Genomic DNA, 23,279 nt, shown 5'->3' with positions numbered 1-23,279 from the left:
CATGAGCTAATATTAGCTATATTTCATGAGTGAAAAATATAAATAAAGGCCATATAAATGATAAAAAAATTCACAAAAGCAATCTCAAAAGTCTGACTGGTAACTGTATAAAATGAATTTATTAAGATCATGTGATTAGCAAGTTTTGTGGAGTACTTTACATTAGTAAAGCTTATGCTATTTAAAATTTTACTGTCTTTCAAAGGCAAGGTGTGAGTTCAAGTGAATGGTAATTTTTAACTGAGAAAACCCCAAGTAACAACTATTAAAAACAATTATTTAAGATAAATGCATACAGATAAAATACGTGAAATGTATGTCTGAAAATAACGTTATCATTAACATTCTTAAATCATTATATTATATAAAGGTAGGAGGTAAAGATTAAATGTTTTCACATTTGGCAATTTTTAGAGAAACAGCAACATGATTTACTTCCTTAAGGGTAAGTCAAAGTCAGAGTACCATAATTAATGACATGTTAAAACTACCTATGGTAAACAACAAAATAAATCATATTAAAAGTAGAACAAAAGCAAGAAGACCCTGTTGAGGACTGAGTTCTCCAGTGTTTAAAGCAGTAAGAGCCAAAAGTTAGTATTATTGTATTAGTAGGAAAAAGTAACTGAGTATTTAAAGGAAAGTATGGACACACCTTGTTTTTACTGAGGAAGATGAGAGAGGCTTGAGATGTAATATTGCTGTTACTGACAAGAGAAAAGGAGAAGCCTTCCCCTTATACATTGAGAAAGCTACAGTTTAGCATGTGCACATGCACTTCTGTCAAACACAACAGTACAACTGCAAAATACCAGACATGTACACACTCCCATTTCTTACATCATTATCCTTCTCCATCACTAACATTTGAGGAGATACTTAGTTCACATCTGCCCTTCACTTCTCTCAAAACATTTTTTCATCTTTTTTAAACACAGTTTTAAGCAAATCACTTTCAGAACAATGCTTAACTGTCTCTTGCCCTTCCCTACTTCTCATTCAACACTACCATTGCTCCCTCTGGTAGAAATATTTGTATTTGTCAATAATTTGCAGCCTTAACACTCTGGCCTTCCATAAACCTGGGTAGCTCAACAAATTTTCTAGCAATAGCAACACATTTCATGGCCATTTAGAAGGTCTTGTAAGTATAAGCTCCATAAATAGGTTAGCACCACAGGTTTACAAGTTGCAGATCCAAATTTCACATGGTTATCTTCTCCTGGATGCTGCTGGAGCACTGTGATCTACAAAAATAGCCTCAGGTGCAAAAGCCATACTCAAATGTGCACACATACAGACAGACATAAATTGGCAAAGTGACTATTGTGCCAAATACAGATAAAAAAAGCAATTTCACATTTACTGTCTTCACAATGCCAGGAGTGCAGAAGCAGAGCAACAAATTGGTAATACTTACATTCAGATCTTACTTTCATTTGGAAACAGGTTAGTCTGATGACTTTAAAATCAAACAAACAAACAAAAGTTGAAGGATAGGATTCCTCTCCTTCCTTGGTAGGAGAAATAGATGGCCAGTTATTTCAGTCAGTTACAGTTTTCATAATATACAACATAAGAGCAACACACACCAACAGTCAGTGAATAGCAAAGGATCTGTGTTCCTGAATTATATGCACAATGTGACAGGATATAAGTGTACTGTGTTTATATAAAAATAGATTCAAGATTTAATGAACTATGTTTTGAAATCTCCTAGGCCAACTTGGCAACAGAAGCTGTAATTTTAAGTTATTTCCACAGTATTTTTTAGATATTGGTTTTCAGGCTAATTAATTACTTATGCCAAAGAAGAGTAACAAAATTAATAATCTTTTTCATCTTTACTCTCTTTAATTTTATCTCTATTTTTATTCTTCTGATCTGCCATCCAGTTGCCAGAGATTCAAATCTCATTAGTCAGCATTTTCTAATTGCATGTTAAGAAATATAATAATTTCAACTTGAGACAGTATCTTATGTTGTTTCACTTAAGTACTTGCTTGGAAATTGGTCCAGTAGATGAAGCCAACTTAATCCAGTTTTACAGTCTAGACTCAGAATAGAACAGATGAAACATAAATAATTACTGAAATGTTGCTTTCATCCTGCGCAGTGTGTCCTGAATTTTTCGAGAATGTTTTTCTGCTGGTATCTGATGGAAGTTGGCACAGTTGTCAGCTGCCAAGGCAGAAATGTCTGCATCTTTAAAACGAGTTATTCTTTGTCTGAGGTAAGACTGCAGCTTGAAATCTGGTGCATATGTATAAGGATTCTCTTGGAAGGCATGAACTTGGCTCACAACTTTTGCAATATTTCTTGTAAGAGAATATGGTAAAAAAGATTAGTTCGTTTTGCTGATGATAAAAACAAAAGCATAAACCAAAACCCAAACTTTAAAGGAAATTCAAAGGCATCAAGCATTTTATTCTATTGTACATGTACCTCTAATTACATGTCCAAACAAATGAAATTATTTGAACTGGTAACTGTGAAATGCTGCATTAGTTCTCGTTATCTCATTAGACAATAGTGTAATAAAAAATGTAGGTGATATATACACATAATTAAAATAATTACCTAAGTTTAGTCCACTTGTGAGCTCCATTTGTCATTGTGAATCCTCCAGTTTCAAGTTGTTGGACATGCATAGCCAAAACATGGGCTGATGGAATTGTTGGAAGAGTTTTGAATCTGTCTCCTTCCATCAGGCATAAGCTGTCACTTTTTAAAAACACCTAGTTAAAAAATGCACTCAGATTAATCTCACATTAAGTATTGGGGAAGGCTTTACAAGTTCTCCATGTACTTAACACTATCTATTTATTTGTCATGAATATCAACTTTTGCCACTAAAGTTCAAGACAACACTATGAATTCATCTGGTAGCAAACTTTTTAAAGTACACAAATAAATAAAAGTAACTTTAATCAAAAGATACTTCATACATTTTAATTGTTGTAAATTACAGGCAAAATTGCATTTTAAAACCTCACTCTATGTTTCAAAGTTGTATAGATCAGTAAGACAATGGCTATAATAAAATAAACATTTAAGATTTTTCAGAACATATTAGAGCTGCAAAGCATCTGCAGAAATCTTCTAATGCAATGTGTCTAATCTAATATTTTAGCTTGCTTCTGAAATTTTGATTTGTCACACAGGACACATGTTAAAGAAATACTGAGATCAAAATTTATGTAAACTTTTTGATTAGGAGTAAAAAGTCTTCAATCAAATTAAATTCATAATACAAAGTAATAATTATGGTTTTCATTCTGTAGAGACACCCATTTAAACAGATCTTGCACCTTCTCCAACCCCAAGAAGTCATTTTGCATTAAGGAGTTTATACTATACCTCAACAGCCTTGAGTTCCTCCATTATCTCAGCTACCTTTGCAGGTAAAATTTTCCAGGCCTTATAATAAAACAGAATATATTTTTGTTTTTCACATTAATGTCCATATTCAAACAGAATTACATTAAGTAAAATGGTTAGAGAACAGAGTCCCAAACTTACTGGTAACTGTCGTACAATAAGATTTTCCAGTCCTGCTAGGATTTGCATTGCAGTAGCAAAATTTCTTTGTTCATAGCAGCATTTTGCTATAAGAAGAAATTTTGATAACAAGCTCACCTGCCGCTGGAAAAAAATTAAGATATATAATATATACATATATAGACATAGTAAATCTACACAATACAATTAAATGAGAAGGGGGAAGAGGTATTTCCTCTTTCAACTTGTTATCGAAATCGCTCTCTGTAGTAACATTTCCCTTCACCAAAGTTTTCCCCTTTCTGTCACTCAGGTGTCCTTGATAAAAGTTTGACCTATATTCCTCTCAGACAAGCCATTTCTTACATTCTGTTAGGTTTTGACACCTGCTACTAAAAAGCATCCAAGACCCTCCTTGTGACAACAAACCAAATTTTTAACAGCCCACTCACAGGTGTATTTCAGAACATTTCTTGCAGGTTTGCTACATAGCAATTCATAGATAATAACAAATAAATAACTATTTTGTAGTTACTAGCACAATAAACAATGACAAACCTTAGTTGTGTGACATGTTACAATTTCAGCAGCAACCCAGGTGCTGATGCTGTCTGCATTTTTTAATAATTGCAGAAGGTACTGGTCTTGTATGCACTTTGACAGAAACAGATTACAGACTTTCAGTGAAACTGTGTCAGCAGAAACTGCCCTAAGGAAAATATGGAAAAAAAAAAGGCAAAAATAATTCTGGCTGATATTGGATTTTTAAAGAAAACTTTGATTGTGAAGATGTCAACTTCTAACCATTTAAAATAATTTTGCATTTCTTTCCATCTTGATTTTATACTTCATGATGTACATAGTGAGCTGTATTACTTTTTCTTCCTTATAATTACAAGATAATTATATCTGATCAAAAAATAAGCATATGCAGGATACATTTCTGTATATAAAACCACTTTCACCACTCATTACTGAATAATAAAACTCCAGCCAATCTGACACAAAATAACAGCCAGAAATCCAAACTCAACAACCACAGCCACATAAGAAATTGAACCTGATATCAAGGGGCACCACACACTTTGTTTCCCATGACTGGACCCCAAAATCTGTATAAATGAGCTGATTTAGCCTTGGCCATTGAATAATCTGTAAAAAATGAGATCCTTTAGATGTTCATTCCCTATCCTTAGAAGCAAAAATCTACCATAGGTAGTGCAATTAACAAGTACTAATTAGAAGCTAACTGAATCCACTGAGTATGTAAGAAGTAGACCATCATAAAAATAATTAGGTCTACGTGGTTGGATGAAAACATTAATTACTGATAAGCAAATAATTTAAATAGGTTGGTAACCACTCTAGTAACTACAGGAAAATTTCTGTGTATCTCTGAATACCAATAATTAATTTCCCTAACAGTACAGAAGGAACATTGCACAGAAGCTGTGGAATCTCCATCCACCTTCAGAACCCAACTGCACACAGCCCTGGGCAACCTGGTCCAGATGACCTTGCTTTCAGCAAGGTAGTTGGACTACATGATCTTGAGAGGTCTCTTCCAACCTCAGCTATTCTGTGAGACTGTAAGTGTCTTTGAGTTTTTAAATAAGTACACACATCCGTAAGCAAGGATCCTACTTCAGAATCCATTACATTTTTTCCCTACCAAAAATGCAACCTTTCAAGCAACTCCCAACACAAGTTCTTAGAAATATTTTGGCCTCAACACACTTCAGATTTCAAAGAAATCACCTGGCAAATGTGACCTTCCACATACATGCATGTGCATAGGTACATACCTGTATCCACGTATGAAAACTCCTGAAATTAAATAATCCATATAAACAGGCTACCTAGTTTGTAAAAAAAAATACTAAGTATTCAAATTGTTTCTCTGTTTCTGGCTGTATTAAAAGTGTAATACTCTAAGTTATTGTGAGTCAACAAAACAGAAGGGCAGTTAAAACAAGCAACTTACTTTGGCACAGCAACACACTTATCTTTAACACCAAGTGCTCTGGAATTTAGGAAGTGTACTGGATGACATTTATGAAATACTTCCTAAACAAAAAGAGTAAGATATATCTGCTGTTAGTTCTAACAGTTCTTTTAAAATGCTCAGGGATAAAAATGACAGAGTATGTCCCCCTCCCACCCCACCTGCATAAATTTCTGAGAGGGATCACAGCCTAAGAACAGCATTTGATATTCTGTATTTCACTGTAGAGGTTTCAACAGAAAAGCTTTAGTTCAAAGTACCATAAAATAGTATGAAATAAGCTTGAAACAAGGTTGGGAAATGGTAGAGAAAGATGAGAACAAGTAAGAGGACAGATATTATTTGTACTTCCAAATAAACCTAGACCTTTGTACCTGTTGCAGTAGTGTCAGCTGCCAACAAAGCTGTTGGGCACTGCACTCTATCAAGAGAAATGGTCCCACTTCGTCTGCTCTAGCAAAGGAGACTGAGGTTTCTTCTGTGAAACTGCTACAGCAGGGCTTTGGCAAAACTGCTGAACCAGTGTGCAGTCTCTCTCTCTGATATTGTGCAATTGGTCCCATACCTTTGGATCGCTTCCAGTAGAAGTTCTGTAGAAAAAATAAATGTAAGGTTACAACTTCTCTAAAACAAACATTATGTCTCTCTCTTGAACAAACACTTCAGGAAAGTGTTAAGAGAAACACCTTTGTGCATGCAAAACTCTTCAGCTAATCTTCAACGTTAGCCCAGAATGAATTGGTTTACTCAACATTGCTATTTTAAGCTAATATAAAATGCACAAGGAGTCTAAACAGGAGGCTGCCACATCTCAATCAACAATCAGTATTTAAAACAAACCTCTGTGTATTCAAGCATGCTGCTATAAAACATTTTACTTCTTTTTGCTTAGAATCAAACATCTCTTTCCAAGAAATATTTTGTTTTCCATTATTTTTGCTTCTTCTGTCTTCCATTACCATTATTATGTGATGACAATAAAAAAAGTCCATGTTCCTCTATTCTGTTTGCCCTTCCTTGCCTGAATCCCCAATATACCCACGGAATTGTGCACCTTTATCATGAGGCTGGTTCTTAATTTACAATCTTAATGCACAATATTGATACATTTGACTTCCACATGTTATTTTGGTCACTCTGTAAAGAGATCTATTTTTGGGAAAAGCCTGCAGTATGTTCTGGTTTCTGGGGCTCTAGAACACTACAAAATAGTAAATACAGACAAAAATTCAGACAAGTTCTTGCTACAAGCTTTCAAGTTCTAGCAGGAAACCGCTTAGCTCCCGCTGTTTTCTTGTATTTATAGTCTTACAAAAACCAATGCCTAATAAAAAGCATTAATGGTTGACAAGGGGGCAAAGGACTCCTAATAACAATGAATCACATGATAGTGTCAAGAATGAAGAGTTCAAATCTCAAAGTTTTTTATTATCTGATCTGTGATTACTGAAACAGCTGTCAGTAGTTAAAACTTAAGATTATTTTCGCAGTTACAGAACTGTCTGGATCTTAGATACTTTCAAAAGAAAATTTAAAATGCAGGTACCTAATTCTTACTAAGTATGTGGGCTGGATTCTGAGTTGGACACTTCTGTTTTTGTCAAAATGTAATATATGGACACATGCTCCATACACTGCAGTCTGAAGAAAAGACACACCTTTCTGGAAACATCTTCTGAGAGCTTTTTACATAGGGAATGTAATGTTTTTCTGCCCTCCTCACTTTCCTCTTCACATTTGTCCACACTAGAGCACTGACCAGCACTGCCACTTTTCCTGGCAGAGGCATCCTCGAGCAGTGACAACAAGCGCTCCCCATAGCCATTTAATGAAGCAACCTGGGAATGCAAAACAGGCTAACAGAAAGCAGAACTCAATTTCCCAGAAATTACAAGCAAGTTACAATACAGTTGTAAGATTCTTAACCTGTCCAAAACCAGACATACTGAACACAGCTGTCAAATATAGCATTATTTTTCTTTTATTTACGTTAATTGTACTTAGGGCAGCTTTTTGTAATAACAATGTTACATATCCCATAACCGACTTAATTTTTTTTTTTTTTCCCCTTAAAGGATCTATTGAATTTCTGAATTACCTTGGAAAAAATAAATTCTTTTAGGGTACCCAGAAGATCAGTATTTGTTGCAAAGTCTACACTATAACAGTCTTCAATCCATGCCTGCAGGATGTAGAAACTGCGGTTACATATTTTGGTAAGGGATGCGGAAGGATCCAGGCTTGCACTGGTGAGAAGAAAAAGAAACTTATTATGCCAAAATTGACATCCAATTCCAATTTAAAAATAAGTGTTGACAAAACCCAGAAGTTTTATTTGGGATTTAATGTATTATCTTAAATTCCTAAACTTCATGTCTCTAGCATCCATGGTTCTATGGAAAAAAAAGCTGTATTTGTAATTACTACCCATTACTGGATAAGTGGTAAAAGTGAGAAGCAGAACTGAGAAGTAAGCACATTGTCAGATGCAGCTCTTGCTCTAGTTTTGCTGTCATTTGTTAAGAGAGTCTTACAAACACAAACATAAAAATTCATTTTAATTAAGTAGGACTTTTGAGAAACAACTATTTGTTATTGGGAGGAAACTCAATTGTGCTTTGATAATATTTTTCATGGGAATTTACTGTACCTGGATAAAGTGCTGCTGATTCTATCAAGAAGAAACTGCAAAAATTCTTCTTGTGTGCAGAAATAGCGAAATGTATAAAGAAACTGCTGTACATAACCTTCTAAAAAGGCATTTCTGTAAAGCACAAGAAAACTTCAGACAAGCCAGAACACATCTTCAACTTGCATTAGAGTATAGCAACAGCAAACAATCCTCAAAATATCAACAGGCATTTTAAATTCTCAAGCTCTTCATAAAACCTTGGATTTTTTAAAAATTATTTTTACACATCAAGTACTCTGACTGGCAACCCTGAAAGCATAAGTAGTGTTATAAAAAGTTTCTCTACTTTCAATTTTGTGAATAACCACTTTGACATTTCTATTATTAAGGCAAGTTACAATCTAAATAGTATGGAAGAACATATTACATTTTCTTTTTTTTCTATCATATCACTTGATACTGCTTTGAAACATTTTCATTATAATAACAGCATAAGAAGTAGATACATTAAGCAAGAAAATATTCCCCGTAGTTCTAATTAGAGAAGTAGTTACTTCAACAACAGAATACAATTATACACACATTAAAAATGAGGGCATTTTATTTTTTTATATACACATACTCTCAAGGTCTTAACACAGACCTTGAGGTCTCCCTATTGGCTTACAGCTAATCATGAAAGTCTGCGTTTGATGAATGTGGAAACTCCAATTCCAAAATATTTTCTTCACTTTGTGCAAAATATTAACTACCAGGAAAAGCAGCACTCAGAGTAAGTAACTGGATGTCAGAGTCAGGATGAACTGGGAGAAGTAGCTGGGAGGAAGTTGCTCCCTCTACAGAGGCACAAGTCTGAAGGAGCTACTGGCAATTTCCATCCTTCACACTATTACAGCTCAGGTACCTTAAAACAACACTGCCCTCACCAGAGCTGAAGGACACCTTTATCCCCTTTTAAACCCTGAGATAAGCCTGCATCTTGATCAGTGGCAAGGACTGATTATTGGGGCAATAATCTGTAGAACAGAACCTAAACATTTTCATATCCAGACCCTATTAATAAGAACAACCAAATTACATGATCTGAAGAATTGTTGTACTGCTGGCAGTAACATAAAGTCTTGATTCCATGGCAACTATCAGAGCAAACCTCAAATAAGTACAAGATAAAAGAGTTTAAAGTTACTAGTATTTTATTTATTATCAAATACTTTTAATCAAATCCAGCTGATCTTTTGCCTTTTTCATGTCCATTTCTGTAAATGAGTGTTCATAGAAATAACACAAACTTGATAGAAGAGAGGAGAATTTATTCAATATTGAGTAACTAGGATTTATCACAGAGACAAGTTTTTCCTGATTTAGCAACTATGCTTCAACCCACCCCCAATTTAGGTGCAAAATATACTATACCTAGAATATAAATAAGCCATTAAACCAAGTGGTGTACCGGCCTGCAGAACTCTTACTCCATTTTGATTATTACACTGGTGTTTCTCTGTGTTATAGTAAAGAAGCAATGATGATTCATCCATAGGTGCCATGTCCATGGTGTCAGTTTTCCCATTGTGAATGACTGTAGGCAGCACATAGGATTCCACACCCCACTGCTCTGCATACATCATCTGCTCAAAGAAGCAAGGCCATGATAAAATAAGAAATTGAAGAGGAAAATTCACACAAAATGCAATCAAGTTAAAGACAAATTGCATTTCATATAATTGATTTTTTTTTCATTTTTAAACAATACTAGTAGCAATTACCTTTAATAATTCTTTTGGATCTTACTTAATTTGGCAGTTTGACACAAAACATTTCACATTTCTTATAGTGATCTGGGTGGCCAACTACACTGATGCAGTAATGAAATGACAAATTAAGCATAAGTGAAAAAAAGTCTGACTTGCCTGCACATATTTCTTTACCAGTTCAAGAAACTGCACTTTTGATTTCATCTCCTGTAGCTGTCCTTTCAGTTTGGGCAACATAGATTTAGTTTCAGGACCTTTAGATTTAAAATACATGGCATAAGAACATCAATGATTCAGATTTACAGAACAAGTCCTTAAAAGTACTATGCAGCCATCTTATTACTGGCAAGTTGTTGCAATCTTACCTTTGCTTCTTCTTTCTTTCTGCAATAGTTTATGGTAAAACTTTATGGTCTTTCTGTAATTTTTTGTCTCCATCATTAGCAATTGTTCCAGTTCCTATTTAAAAAGAAATAGGATTCTGATCAGAATTGTAAGTGGAAGGTGGTTCTAGTAAGAAAGTGAAGTTTCAGAAGAGAATTATTTTGTATGAAGAAAAAAGAACATCCAAACAGACAAGAATATGATATTAAAAACGAAAAACTACCTTTCACAGCTGTGCTTACAGGCAAGATACAGCAGGTATTACCTGTTCCCAGAAAAGCATTAGTGATGTCACAGTTCCCCAACTCAAGAACTGAAGCAGGTTTGTATATGATGAGACTGCATGGAAGTTTGTCTGAGTCTGTTCACATAAATATGCCTTCAGTTATAATTGTACTTATCTGGTTGTTTTCAAGAGCATTTTTAAAACTTACAATCAGAAGTTACCCAGAATTACAATTTGTATGTTCTGAATTTAGTGCAGACCCCAGAAACACTTTGTTAAACAGCTGACCTGTATTTCCAGCAAGAACTGAAAGTTTGACTGAAATCAATGGCTTCCAAACAAGTATAATTACACTATACTGTACAACCAGGTCAGAAGGCAGACAAGAGAGCTGCTCTGGAAATAAAGGACATATAAATTTCAAAGTTCAGCTTTCATGTTTTATATTTATGTATTTCACAAAATCGAAAAAATTAAACTAAATTTCCATAGAATTACGTAACTTAAGCAGTGAATAGAAGTGAAAGTATATCAGGCCTCTCACAATGTATCAATTTAAAAGTAAACATTTACATTTATAATTGTTTGCATATCAAAGGTTTCATTATTTTATCAGCCAGTAAAAATGGGCCATCCACTTTGGGTTCAGCTTCTAATTTATTATGAAACAACAAACATGATGTATGTTGTGCTTTATAAAAGTGGTGACTTTTGCACTTGGGTCCTAAGTTAACTACCAGTGACCCAGTTACATGAAACAGTATTTTAAATGCAGTAATTTCACGGAATGCAGCAGGCAACTCCCACAAGCAGAGTGATCAGAAAACACACAGCTCAGAGTTAACATATCAAACAACAGATTGGTAAATAGGTTAGCTTTAATGGGATGGACTTGCTAGAAATTAATTTGAGCTTAAGAAAAACCTGTCACTCTTTTTCAGAAAAGCTCAAAAGGTTTAACAACATAGTTCATTAACATCGAGTCACAAAAGCCCCCTGGATTTTTAAAAGATGTACTCCTACAGAGGTACCACACAGAGAACAGGGAAAGCACAGGAAAGCTGTTATCCAGATTCTAACTGGAAGCTGCTATCTTTTACTTCAAGGTCTGTTTTTGCTTCATCAATTAAAGCAAAATCAAGGTGATTAAGAGACTATGTAAAAAGAAAGGGAATCAGAATGACCAACCACTTGGAATCCAGCAGACAAAGTGGGTTGTCCCATAAAAGACCTGGGGTGAGTAGCAATGATGTCAGAGGCAAATTCCCTGTCTATTCCACAACATTTTCCAATTCAGGTAGGTCTAGAGTATAAAAACCTTTGATGAAGCTACATGCCTGTGATGTGCTCCAGTCACAGGCATTCTTAGCTCTTTTCTATAGTAACACCACCATGGGGTTGGTGCAAAGAACAGACAGGGCTTTTCCACTCAACTTTAAGAACAGGACGTGGGTTGTAGGTCAGTGATGGCACTTTTGTGTCAGTGAGCTTTATTTTGGATACTACCTCTACTGTGGTTACTGCTAAGACATGACAAATCTTGAGGATTTTAAACCACTTAAGAATCAATATTTGAAAGAAGAAATGGTGTTTTGACTCACTATAACAGAACGAATTTTATCACGCTATTAAGCAACAAGATGTATCTTAATGATTTAAAATCAATGTACTCACCACTTTTTTAGCATCTATATTTTGTGACTCACTTGATTTCTGCTTTCCAAGGTTTTTCAAGTAATTATGAACTTCTGAATCAAAACATTCAGCTCCATAAAAAGCACTGCTCCAACCAGGACTACAGCCATGAAAGTCAGGTAGATTGGGAGATGCCAGGTAGCTGTTTCCAGCTATCTTTATCATGGCCTGTTCCTCTGAACTTGTATTTCCTTCTGCAAAGCCTGGATCACAGCTGTTGCTTTGCAAATATTGTTGCTCTTTTGCTATGGGGATTGTACTCTGCAGAGTCAATTCTTTTTTGATATTATCCGAAGGTGACTCATCAAAATCCATTTCAACTAATGATGTTTTTATCATAGGCTCAGCCTTCACGTCAAAGTTTGCCTCCCCTTTTCCTAAAAAAGGTGTATAGGGGAAAAGAAATAATGGTTATGTGTTGTAATGCATGCTTTGTTGAACTTAAACACTACCCATACAAAACACTGTTATGAGACCACGTATGTGCTCTAACAGTGGGTTTAGATGCTTATTGTGACTTTACATTTTTTTTCTCAACTACACATTGTAAAATGATAAAGGTTAAAAACATTTCAGAACTATTAAGCAATAGTTAAGTAATGCATTTCTGAAAAGTACGAAATATTTTCCATGCATAGGCAACAAGCATTTAAACAATACAGAGAAACTTTAAGACAGAAGTTAAATATGTCAGACCTAAGAACACATTAGTGAAAAAGAACACATTAGCTTTTGAGTTTTTTCCATCCATAAGTCTTGAAGCTTTTATTCCATAGAGAGAGGGCAAGAATACTCGATACAGCCAATAGATGTTAAACTTTGTATCCCTACAGGACTCAATCCCTTGAGTTATGATGGGACTTTTTTGCAGTTATAACAACTACTACCAACCTTCAGGGACTGAGGTGACCATCAAAGGTTGGTATAATGCTGACAGGAGCATTTAGACCTGCCAGAAGTCTCCCTTTCCACTTGAGCAACCCTCCAGGGCTTAGATATGCCACCTTGGAGTCAAACAAACCTAAATTATTGGTGCAAAGAAATCACACACTCCACAGTAAAGTCTAGCTCTACATTTGCAATCATTCTGATTTGGAATGGAAAACTGCAATATTGAACAAATATTGCAGCAAAGTGCAAAATTACAAATTTATGTTTTGCTATAAAAATGAACAATGTAAGTGTATAAGCCCTTCTGTAAAACACACACATTTTCCCTTTGCTAAAAACAGAGAAGTAAGCAAGTTTAAATGCTGAAATTTGGATGAACTGTCTTGAAAAAACCTCACACTGGTAAAACAGCAAACAAGTAGAAGCTGTCCATCAATGCAGCAAGCCTAGAAGGGGTAATGGTTTTGTTATAATATTGGGATTCACCAGTCCCAGCTCAGTTTTGAGTTCAGTTGCTGAAAGATAGATATTTTGTAAACTTTCGATCACAAAGTGTGTCAGGAGAAATATAAAACCCAAACTGAAGAAGTATAAATAAACAATCCACTAATATAGCAGGCACTAGAATATCTACTCAAACACAAGAAAACCACATACAGCACTTCTCATTTTGGGAGTTTTCAACAGACACATCTGTCTAAATAAAAGTAAGTAAAGTAAATGACATTCCACAAAATAACACTGGGTCAAATGTAAGCTTCATTCATTTATGTCCTCAAGGCATTGATAATGTAAAGATTCAGTGAAAATGTTCGTAATTGTTGCGTGCTTTCCTGAAGACACAAGAAAAGTGTCTCAAAGCTTATGTCATTGATAAGATTCCCAGCACACACAAAGATCTAGAAACATGAAGTCTCTTCTCACCCTCTTTCTGCTCACTGCTTTCCAAAAAGATTTCAGATTTCTGCACATCTTGGAATTTATTGCCACACTTTGCTTCATCTGCCTCAGTTATGCTGAAAATACAAGGAGACTGGGAAAAATTAATGTTTCCTATAATTTTATATTTACATCAGTAAAATGAGATCTTACAAGTGACTCTACCATGCAAGTAAAGGGCTTCATAGCATTTATCTACTTCCTAAAGTTTTAATGTTCAGCTTCAGTTGTTATTTTACAAGAAAAAAACAATGCTCAAATGGCTATTCAAGCACAATAAGACAGAGATTTTCCTGTATAGCATTTGGCAGAACTCCAACAGAAGTACAGAGCACACACAAACAGAAGGCTTAACTCCAGGCATAACTTAAAACTGCAAATTACTGTAGTGGGTTTTTCACTCAGGATCCAACCTCTGGATAACACTGACTCCTAGTTATCCATAGTTAGAATCATAATCATAATCTGAAGTCAAAGAAGCTAACACTGAAAAACTGCTATAGTCTTTGTCAAGCTAATGTTAAGTAAAGCGGTGTCTGAGAGATATTTTAAGACAGGCTTTGCATGTGATGTAAAAGCTAGACCTGTATTTTTCACTGGATAATAAATTATGATCTCTCACTGTCAAAAACTACTTTGTAACAAAAGTTCATATAGAGGATAACCCCTTCACACATCTCAGTAATTCAGCTGCAACAGTTCAGGTTTCTCCTACCATGTCACTGAACTCTGGGGAACTAAGGGCCTAACTTCCAAGCAATTTTCAATATCTCCTTAAAAATCCCAACCTAAATGGAAATAGGCCAGCATACCAAGGCTGGGTATTTGGAGGTCATAATCCGTTATCTCTGAAATTTGCTGTAAGAATTATACACCTTTCAACACTGAAGTTTTTCTAAACTGTATGTACTAAGCTTCTTTGTCAAAACTTCAAATTTGTAGTTCCAAAAACCCCCAAATTAAATTTGACATAAATTGATTTTCTTTTTCAACTGTCTTCAGCAAGAAGCTTTTATAAAAAGTGTGCTACATTTGGAGGCTGCAATAAAACAAGAATTTTGAAATTATTTTTCAGGTAGATACATATGTCAATGAAGATCAAATAAGAAAAACGAGAAATTAATTAAGCTGTTTTTTCTCACTTAACAGGCTACTTACAAAAGACTGCCAGGAGGAACACTGAGTCAAATTAAACCAGTTAAGCAAAACATTTCTAGCAAAGCTAAATTAATTTCCTTTTTCTTGGGTGTGATTAGAACACAGGATGTATAAAGAACTAATATCAAACAGAATAAGCAAACTGAACAGTGAGAGCAATATACTTCTGATTAAACAGCCTCCTTCTAACAAGACTATGAAGCTCTCCATCAATGTTTGTAACCAATATTGACCAGAATTAGGTTTCCTTATTCAGCTGTCATAAGATGGAGTTAGAGACAAGTGTAGTAGAAAATATTTTTTTTTGACTGAACCATTAAGCACTGATTATCATGGAAAAAGCTTTTAAAAACCTCAAACTGTGAAATAATAGTTTACAGGAAACAAGTACGAATACCTGAAGAGAAACCACATATTCTTTCCTGCTGCTATGAAGTAGGGATAAAAGCATTAAATTCAACTGTAAGAAGGAAAAAGTTGAAAAACACCTACCATAAGTGTGAAGATCTTCCTCCATTTACTACCTGATAGAGATTCTCCAGTAATTTTTCATCCCAGTAGAGGTCACAAAACTTCTCACAAATTCTATCAGAGAACATACCAAACTTAATTTCCTTTAAGTTTAAAATGAAGTTACCTTGTTCAAAATAAAAAGAACAGAAACAAACAAAAGAGGGAGAAAAAAATTAACAGCAATATTCTTACAAATCAACGATAATAACATACAGAAGAAAATGCACATACCCATATCAAAAACTTCAGTTCCATTCTCTAAATAACCATCAAATGCAAACTCCTCTTGTATAAGATGAATCACTTCCTGTAGTAAAGTGCCACTTGTTCTGTTCTGATGGTGCAGGACTTTATCATCAAAGAAATTATAATTGTCTTTATTCACTGAAGTACATTGTGTGTGTTCTTGTTCAGTGAAAAAACTGTCTATGCTGGTAGCACACTCAGTTTCTTGGCAGTTGGTTTGAATAACTGGGCTACTTTTATCAAACTGGTTCTTTGTATTAGTAGTCTCATGACTTTGCACATTGCAAAGGGAGGCATCATTTTCTGTCTGCATGCTCATTTTATAACTTGCAATAGTACTTGAAAGTAACACTGGCAAACTGTGATAGCAATCATAAGCAATTCTTGAGCGAAGAGGCTTATTTGGTATTTGCTCTGATACAGCCAAATGTACTGGTACAAATGTCAGAACTCTTCTCTCTGAGTCCTGCTTGAGAATGATGTTATTTATATGAAGAAAATTAGGAGATGTAGGACAAGCTAGGGAACTGGAAGGATCTTCAGATAAAATGGTCTTCTCTTGTAGAATATGTGAGGAATCAGATGGTGATGGTAATGTAACTGTAGAAGTAAACATATTGCCTGAGTTTTGCTCTTCTGAAGACATCTGGAATAAGTGGCTTGGAACTTGTAAATCACACTCAGTTGTTTCAGGTACAGTTTCAGCAACACCTGTATCCTCAATACCACAGCTTTTAGAGCCTTCTATATATCCCGATTTGTTGTAGTCCATACCTTTTTCTTTCCTTGTCTCTTTCTTGAATTGCTCAGAAACTGGTGTGTGAACGTCTCTGAAAAAAAAAAAAAATTTTTTTTAAAGAAAAATTCAAATAGATTTAACAATGAAGTTTAAGCTTTAACTTATTCTGCTTTAGGATATACTAACTTTGTTATATTTGCATCTTGTTTCAAAATAATAGGCTTAAAGTGAGTTGCAGGAGAGGTGAATGCAACAGGTAATGTTGCTTTCTCACAATTTAGTGAAATCTGGCATGGTACTGGTCCTTTAACTGCTACAAGTTTACTTTCACTGGTAAAAGGCACAAATCCTAAAAACAAAAGCACAGAAAGATGATCAATATGTAAAACATAAATGCAAAGCAAGTAATAATCAATTTAGATAGAAAAACAGTTGCATATTGGACTGAGAAAATCTTATGTGGAGAACTGAACTAGAGAATACTAAACCAGAGTAAACATGTCAGAGCCTGACTGCTTACCTAGACTTGACTCTGAAGGGTCCATTTCATGTTTCTCATTTTTAAATTCAAAAGTGACATGATCTTGAGACAAGACTTCTTCCTCAACAGCCTAACAATAAACATTGAACTCCAAATTGATGTTATTAGCATTTTCTTTTATCAAAATCTGTTCAGCACATGACTTTAAAAAACCCCAATCCTCATATACACCTAGAATACTGCAAAGCAGCAACCTAGTCATGCCAAGGTGAGGAATTAAAAAAATTACATACAGAAGTCTAAGGACTGGTAGAACTGCTTAGAAATCTTGATAACTTGGTCTTTCAAATCAGAACCTTAGGGTAATCAAAGTTTTGAACAAGCTCAGTTCTATGGATTGACTGAATCCTGTGTGCATTATATACAAACATTTGAAACACAAACAGAACCCAACAATTACATATTAATTTCTTCTGCAGAGTGGTAAATAAAAAGAGAGATTATGAAATTAGTCACTTATTCTTCACCCATACAGATTGTGGGGTCAGAGCATCACAATCTGTGGAGTGATCATTCCAATAGCAAGGACTAGGAAAAGGCAATACTTAAAGACTACTTGAAAATACATTAAAAAAAAAAAAACCAAACAAAAACCAAAAAAAATGACAACAAAAAAACCAAACCCAAAATCTAGCTACACTTGCAGGGGAGAAAATCTTACTGGAATACATTTACAGAATTAATTGAAAAAACACAGAATTAAAGAAAGGTGGCACTCTTACCTTAAAGATGGGTTTACCCAATAATGTCAAAATATTTTTGCTGTTTATACCTTGTTCAAGTAAATAATGATCGCATGTCTAAAAAAAAGAAAAAAGTAATTTTCAGTGGGTAAATAAGTTTTCAGCCAAGTGAGGTATTCTTGGACAAGGACAAAGTCAATATAAATAGTCAGTTAGAAGTAATCTAAGTTTAGGAAGTCTTATGAACCTTGTCCAAGTCCAAGTACCTTGATAATTTCAATTTAAATTAAAAACACACCTCTGTGTGTCCCTAAGGAGGTAACTTTAAAAACAAAACCCAAAGTGACTGGTTATGCTTTAATTAGGTATCAGTCTATTACAAGTATTAAGTTATTATTTTGATTTTAAAATCACTAAAATGAGAATTTGGACACAACTAAATCTAGTAACCTTAATTGCAGCAGTTAGAGAAGGTCTTTCTTCAGGGTTTTTTCTTGCCATATCCAGAAGTAGTTTTTTAAATTTTCTTGGCAATACTAGTTTGTGACTCGGTGGAACACTGTATTTTGCAGCCATCCACAGAACTGCAGCAACACCATAAACACAGACCTATTGGCATAATGTAAGAGACAAAAAAGATTTAAACAGACTAAAAAAAGCCTCCACTTCAAAAACAATTCCAGCAAATTATCCAAAAATTCCCCCCATTCCCTGCCAAAAAAAGAAAAAAAAAAAAAATTGCTAGAGTTTTCAAAGTACGGATTACATTTGGCTTTTGAGGATGCTGATGAAAATCCCAGCCCATTTCAAAATCTAGTTGTTACACATGCAGGGACGATAACAGTTGCTATTTTTCTACTGTTGGAGCAACAGACATTAATTTTCTTATTCTTTACCTAGGGAATTTATCCAGGAAAAACGTATTTTAGAACCATTTTGAAGAATTCCTTTCTCACATAAAAAGATTGCTGCAAGCTCCAGAGTACTACCATAAAACCTGGCCAGCTGCAATTTACTTAAAAAAGGTCATGATAATTCAGCAAGTAAGTGGCACACAGTAATTACGAGCTAGCCAGCAGAAGTAATATTTTATAGAGAAGATTATACCTGTCAGAAGAATGAGGCACTGCATATTTATTCTAGCAATTATTGTGCTACCTGCAGCTAGACCAATTGAAGTTGCACCAATGAGGGACCTTGAAAAGGACTTGGTCTTTACCAGCTTGCTTGTTTTGTTTGAAGAATTACAATTTTCAGAGTCAGATTTAGTCCACTTAATGCTTAGTTTTCATACGTTAGTATGTACTATAAACACAATTTTAACAAATTTAAAGCACCATTCTTTACATTGCCCCGAAAGATATTAAAAAGGCTCAGTGGACAGAACTCTAAGCACAGTAGTACACAATGCGTTCCCATAAAACAGTGTTTTCTGGCACTCTTTTGAGCAAAGTGAACAGCAATGAACAAAACATAACAAGTAAGCTCACTATAAAAAAAATAATCTGTGAACCATTTGAACTATTGAGCAAAAGCTACTAATAGGTACAAAAATACCTGAAATAGGAGAAAGCAGCTAAATCAAAACATAAATAATTTTCTTCCCCTTAGGTGCAGAACTCCAAGATTACCCTAAATGTATTAATTGAGGAAAAACTTGTCATCCAATCCATCATATCCTTCAAAGAAAGTTCTTTTTACTGTTATTGTGATTGACATTACAGTCTTCATTCCCATACCCTAATTTGAACTGAATGTTCATAACTAGAAATTTATACAGTCAACCCCATCAGCTTATTCTATATATAATGTTATGGAAAACCAAGGAAGCAGATTACTTCAGACATTTTAAAGAAAACGAACAAAGCATAAAGACTTCAGGATTATTAATTTCTACTGTCTGGTGAGACTGCTGTATTATATTTCAGGGATAGTTTAAGCTTCTGAAACCTCAAAAAACCTGCACATTGGATCAAAGCAGTTTAAGCAATTTTAAGGAAGATATACAAATATTTTCTAGTTACAGATAGCTTTACAGAAAATGGAATGTTTTTAGTAGATTTTTATGAACTTTTATTTTCTGATTCACGATTATTAAGTCTAATTCCAAAGAACTCATGTGACACAAGGTACATATTAGCTAACCACTTTTCTTGTTACATAATAGAAAGGTACTGTAAATTCTGTTCCCCTAACTTTTAAGATCACTGTGGTACAGTTCGCAACTCAAAGGTAGCTGCTGTGGAGACACATTCACCTGCTATTTGACATTTTTATTATCTTTGTTCTAAAAGCTCCTTAAGGCTTTTATCTATAGCAAAAAGCTCTACGAAAACTATATTGGAGAAAGACTTAATTCATAATGTTCCCATAGCAAAAACATACCGATAATAATATTTTTATCCAGTCTTCTAAATGTGAATAATCTTTGAGCTTCTGGCCAGACAGTCTAAAACACTGATCTTACTGTGACCTTCAGAATATGAAAACATGACTTCAAAGTCTGTCTTACTGCTAACAAACTGAAAATAATTAAGTCTTATGGAATACCATTGAATAACAGATTTTTGGCAGTTACTCCAAGAATTTTGGAAGGCAAAATTTTAGAAGCAACTACTTTTATGAGAGGTCAATATATTTTAAAAATCCCCACAGATAACCAAGAAACAGTGGGAGAACTGAGAAATATTAACACAGTCTTAGAAGAGTTTAGCTTTCTTCTTCAACTAGCAGGGGGATAAAACTGTCCTTCGATAAAATGCAAAGCAACCTACATAACCTACCACATTACCTTCTCAGTATCCACATCCTCTTCTTCAATTTCAGGAGCTAAATAAAATACATCACAAGATTCTGAAGGAGAAAAGAAATCAGAAACAAAAGGTAAGATGTTTGCTTTCTTCTCCACTTCCCCTGGAAAGAAATAAAAGCTGAGCATGCAATGTCTTATTTTACCTTCATCTTTTGGAGCAGCAAAGAGGATCCTTCCATGGCAGTCAATCAGCACAGAGTCCAAACATAAGACCACTGCAAAAAACCCACAAATGGGCAAGACATAATAAGTATCTGTTCTTGTATCTACTTAGCACTAATAAAAATAAAAATTTTTTTAAAAGAATTTACAGTGTCAGAAATTACCCTTTGATAAATGATGCTTTAAATAACATTTATGCTAGAACAGACACAAGCCAAAAAAGAGACAGTAGCTGTGCAATTACCCAAAGCAATTTCTGCAGAACAAAGACAAGAAACTGGAAGTTTAGTCTCTTTATAGCCAGCCCTGAAAAGGAAGGTCAAGAAAGCAGGAAAAAAAAAAGTACATATATATATATATATATATATATATATATATATAACAGGTAGATATACTCTAGTCTTCTCACAACATGCCAATAAAGATAGTCAATTTATCTTAAGCATTTAAGTCTCTCTTCTCTTCTCTTCCCTCCTTCAACCCTCCAAAAATACAGGGTCATCATCTGGAGAAACCTGACACACACATGGCCAGATCCAAAACTCCTATATGCAACAGGATATGAAGTCCAGTTTTTCACAAATAGTTATAATAACACTTTCTCAGTGAAGAAATGTTACATAGGTCAGCATTTGCAAGGCCATGAAATCTTCCATTGTTAAAAAAGAAACAATGGACTTCTAAAACTATTTTAAATGATTTGAGGTCTTCAGAAGCTTAACATAAAAAGTCATGAGATGATGTTATATAAACTTGGTGTTGAAAATGTTGTGGTAACACTGTCTATCTGTTTGCTAGCTTCAAAGCACACTTTAATTTAACATGTTTCAATGTATTAAGCCAACTGGCCAGTAATGTAGTCCTCTATTTCTAGATTACCATCAAATGCACTGTTTTCTTATTAAAAAAAAGTACTGAAAGTATAGATTCTTAAATTGAATAAGAAATTAAAGTATTAAATGTATTAATTAAGAAATAAAATATTAAAGATGTCTAAGAGAAACTCAAATATTAATTTATTAATAAATAATTAATTGAAGAGGTCTAAGAGGCACAAAAATAAAGTAAGAAAAAAAGGCAGTATTTAGTTACCTGTACAAAACACATCTAAAATTCACTATGCTTAACATAAATAAAGGCTTGTCTACTACCTTCAATAATATTTAAGCTGGACCTGAAGTATATGTCTTGAAAAGCAAAGCTTTCCCAAACGAGAACCTTTGCTGGTTATTTCTGCAGAGGCAGCTTCATGCTCACTTGTCTTTGTCAGCAGTTAACTCCCCTGGCCCTGCTCACACAAACCAGATCTCAGCTTGTTCCGTACAACCTAAGAATCCTCACCTGGGCTCCCTGAATCACCCATAAGCAACATGTAAACAACATTCTCTGATAAGAGGAGAGGAATTCAGTAAAATCCCAATGGAGGTTACAAACAAGTTCTGTAGCAGAACTGAATTAACAAACACATGAAGAAGAGGCTAGCTGTGGGGTATGTTTTCTTAGCCAGATAATTCCTGCTTAGGATAATGAAAAAAGTGTAATCAATGAAGGATTTGGAGGAAAAGGCTGTCTATGTGAATAAAGAAAAAACAATTCAGCTTCATATATTTAACTATGACTCATCAGCTACCAGTCTTCTCTACCGTTGTCAAGACGAAGAATATTTTAACTATATATTCAAGATACGTATCAGCCTCACCTTTAGTAAGTTAGTATTATTCAAAAGGAACATTGAGAGAACTTTGTGTGTGTGTGGGCACTGAAGTAGTAACACCACTGTAAGCCTTTCCACAACGTACAGCTCCTCTCAGAACAGGCCGAGTATCCTCTTGCAGAAACATTCTAAATCTGAAACCAATATTCAACTTCAACGTAGCTTTATTTGTCAAATACAGAATTTTTAAGTCAGGCGTCTTCCATTTGGTGGTTTGTCACTGTGTTCACTTCTACAGGCTACATAAGGTTCAGATGACAACTCAGTTGTCAGATGACAACTTTTAATATTTTTAAGACATGCACTCGGATGCATGTGAGTGGAGTAACAGAGGCTGGCTAAGCATATTACATTAGAATCTGAGACATTATGTGCAGTTATCTGAAACCTTCAAAACACTAGGAACATGCTATGAGGCTGAAATAATCCCTCTGTTGCAAGGTATATTAAATACTTCATTTTATGGGTAACAGTTCTCAAAGTGCTCAGAATCTTCATTTATGGCTTATTTCCTTTTAAGCAGTTTTATATCACAGAAGATAAAATAACTGAAGCTGAAATTCAAAGAGATGCAGTAAGTTTTCTGTACATTACTATCCAGTTGTTTATATCCACTTACAGGCTTCAAACTCATCCCTGCCCATACTCTCAAAAGCAAGTTTTTTAGAAAGGTGGGGTGGTGGTGGG

General features: G+C 34.6%; 1 protein-coding gene across 5 annotated transcripts in view; it reads right to left on the bottom strand.

Annotated features, from left to right (window-relative positions):
• Nucleotides 1-100: 100 nt before the first annotated feature.
• KNDC1 (kinase non-catalytic C-lobe domain containing 1) overlaps nucleotides 101-23,279 on the bottom strand; it is a 59,983-nt gene continuing 36,804 nt past the window's right edge. For 2 of the 5 annotated variants that reach the window (XM_039553871.1, XM_039553873.1), the window contains 23 exons: nucleotides 20,860-20,931; nucleotides 20,696-20,757; nucleotides 18,355-18,513; nucleotides 17,944-18,021; nucleotides 17,201-17,291; nucleotides 16,867-17,029; nucleotides 15,927-16,771; nucleotides 15,675-15,819; nucleotides 14,010-14,101; nucleotides 12,174-12,571; nucleotides 10,255-10,348; nucleotides 10,046-10,143; nucleotides 9,552-9,763; nucleotides 8,157-8,270; nucleotides 7,605-7,752; nucleotides 7,165-7,362; nucleotides 5,881-6,096; nucleotides 5,486-5,568; nucleotides 4,060-4,210; nucleotides 3,523-3,645; nucleotides 3,361-3,420; nucleotides 2,581-2,738; nucleotides 101-2,318 (listed from right to left, as the gene is read on the bottom strand). In XM_039553871.1, the coding sequence (XP_039409805.1) occupies nucleotides 2,087-2,318; nucleotides 2,581-2,738; nucleotides 3,361-3,420; nucleotides 3,523-3,645; nucleotides 4,060-4,210; nucleotides 5,486-5,568; nucleotides 5,881-6,096; nucleotides 7,165-7,362; nucleotides 7,605-7,752; nucleotides 8,157-8,270; nucleotides 9,552-9,763; nucleotides 10,046-10,143; nucleotides 10,255-10,348; nucleotides 12,174-12,571; nucleotides 14,010-14,101; nucleotides 15,675-15,819; nucleotides 15,927-16,771; nucleotides 16,867-17,029; nucleotides 17,201-17,291; nucleotides 17,944-18,021; nucleotides 18,355-18,513; nucleotides 20,696-20,757; nucleotides 20,860-20,931 (3,992 nt within the window). In that variant the 3' untranslated portion in view covers nucleotides 101-2,086. Of the gene's footprint in view, nucleotides 2,319-2,580; nucleotides 2,739-3,360; nucleotides 3,421-3,522; nucleotides 3,646-4,059; nucleotides 4,211-5,485; nucleotides 5,569-5,880; nucleotides 6,097-7,164; nucleotides 7,363-7,604; nucleotides 7,753-8,156; nucleotides 8,271-9,551; nucleotides 9,764-10,045; nucleotides 10,144-10,254; nucleotides 10,349-12,173; nucleotides 12,572-14,009; nucleotides 14,102-15,674; nucleotides 15,820-15,926; nucleotides 16,772-16,866; nucleotides 17,030-17,200; nucleotides 17,292-17,943; nucleotides 18,022-18,354; nucleotides 18,514-20,695; nucleotides 20,758-20,859; nucleotides 20,932-23,279 lie in introns of those variants that run through there. The other 3 variants (XM_039553872.1, XM_039553874.1, XM_039553875.1) reach the window with 3 other exon arrangements.

Source organism: Corvus cornix, chromosome 6 (genome assembly GCF_000738735.6).
Source record: "Corvus cornix cornix isolate S_Up_H32 chromosome 6, ASM73873v5, whole genome shotgun sequence".
Taxonomy (NCBI): domain Eukaryota; kingdom Metazoa; phylum Chordata; class Aves; order Passeriformes; family Corvidae; genus Corvus; species Corvus cornix.
This window is presented reverse-complemented; position numbering and strand designations above follow the sequence as displayed.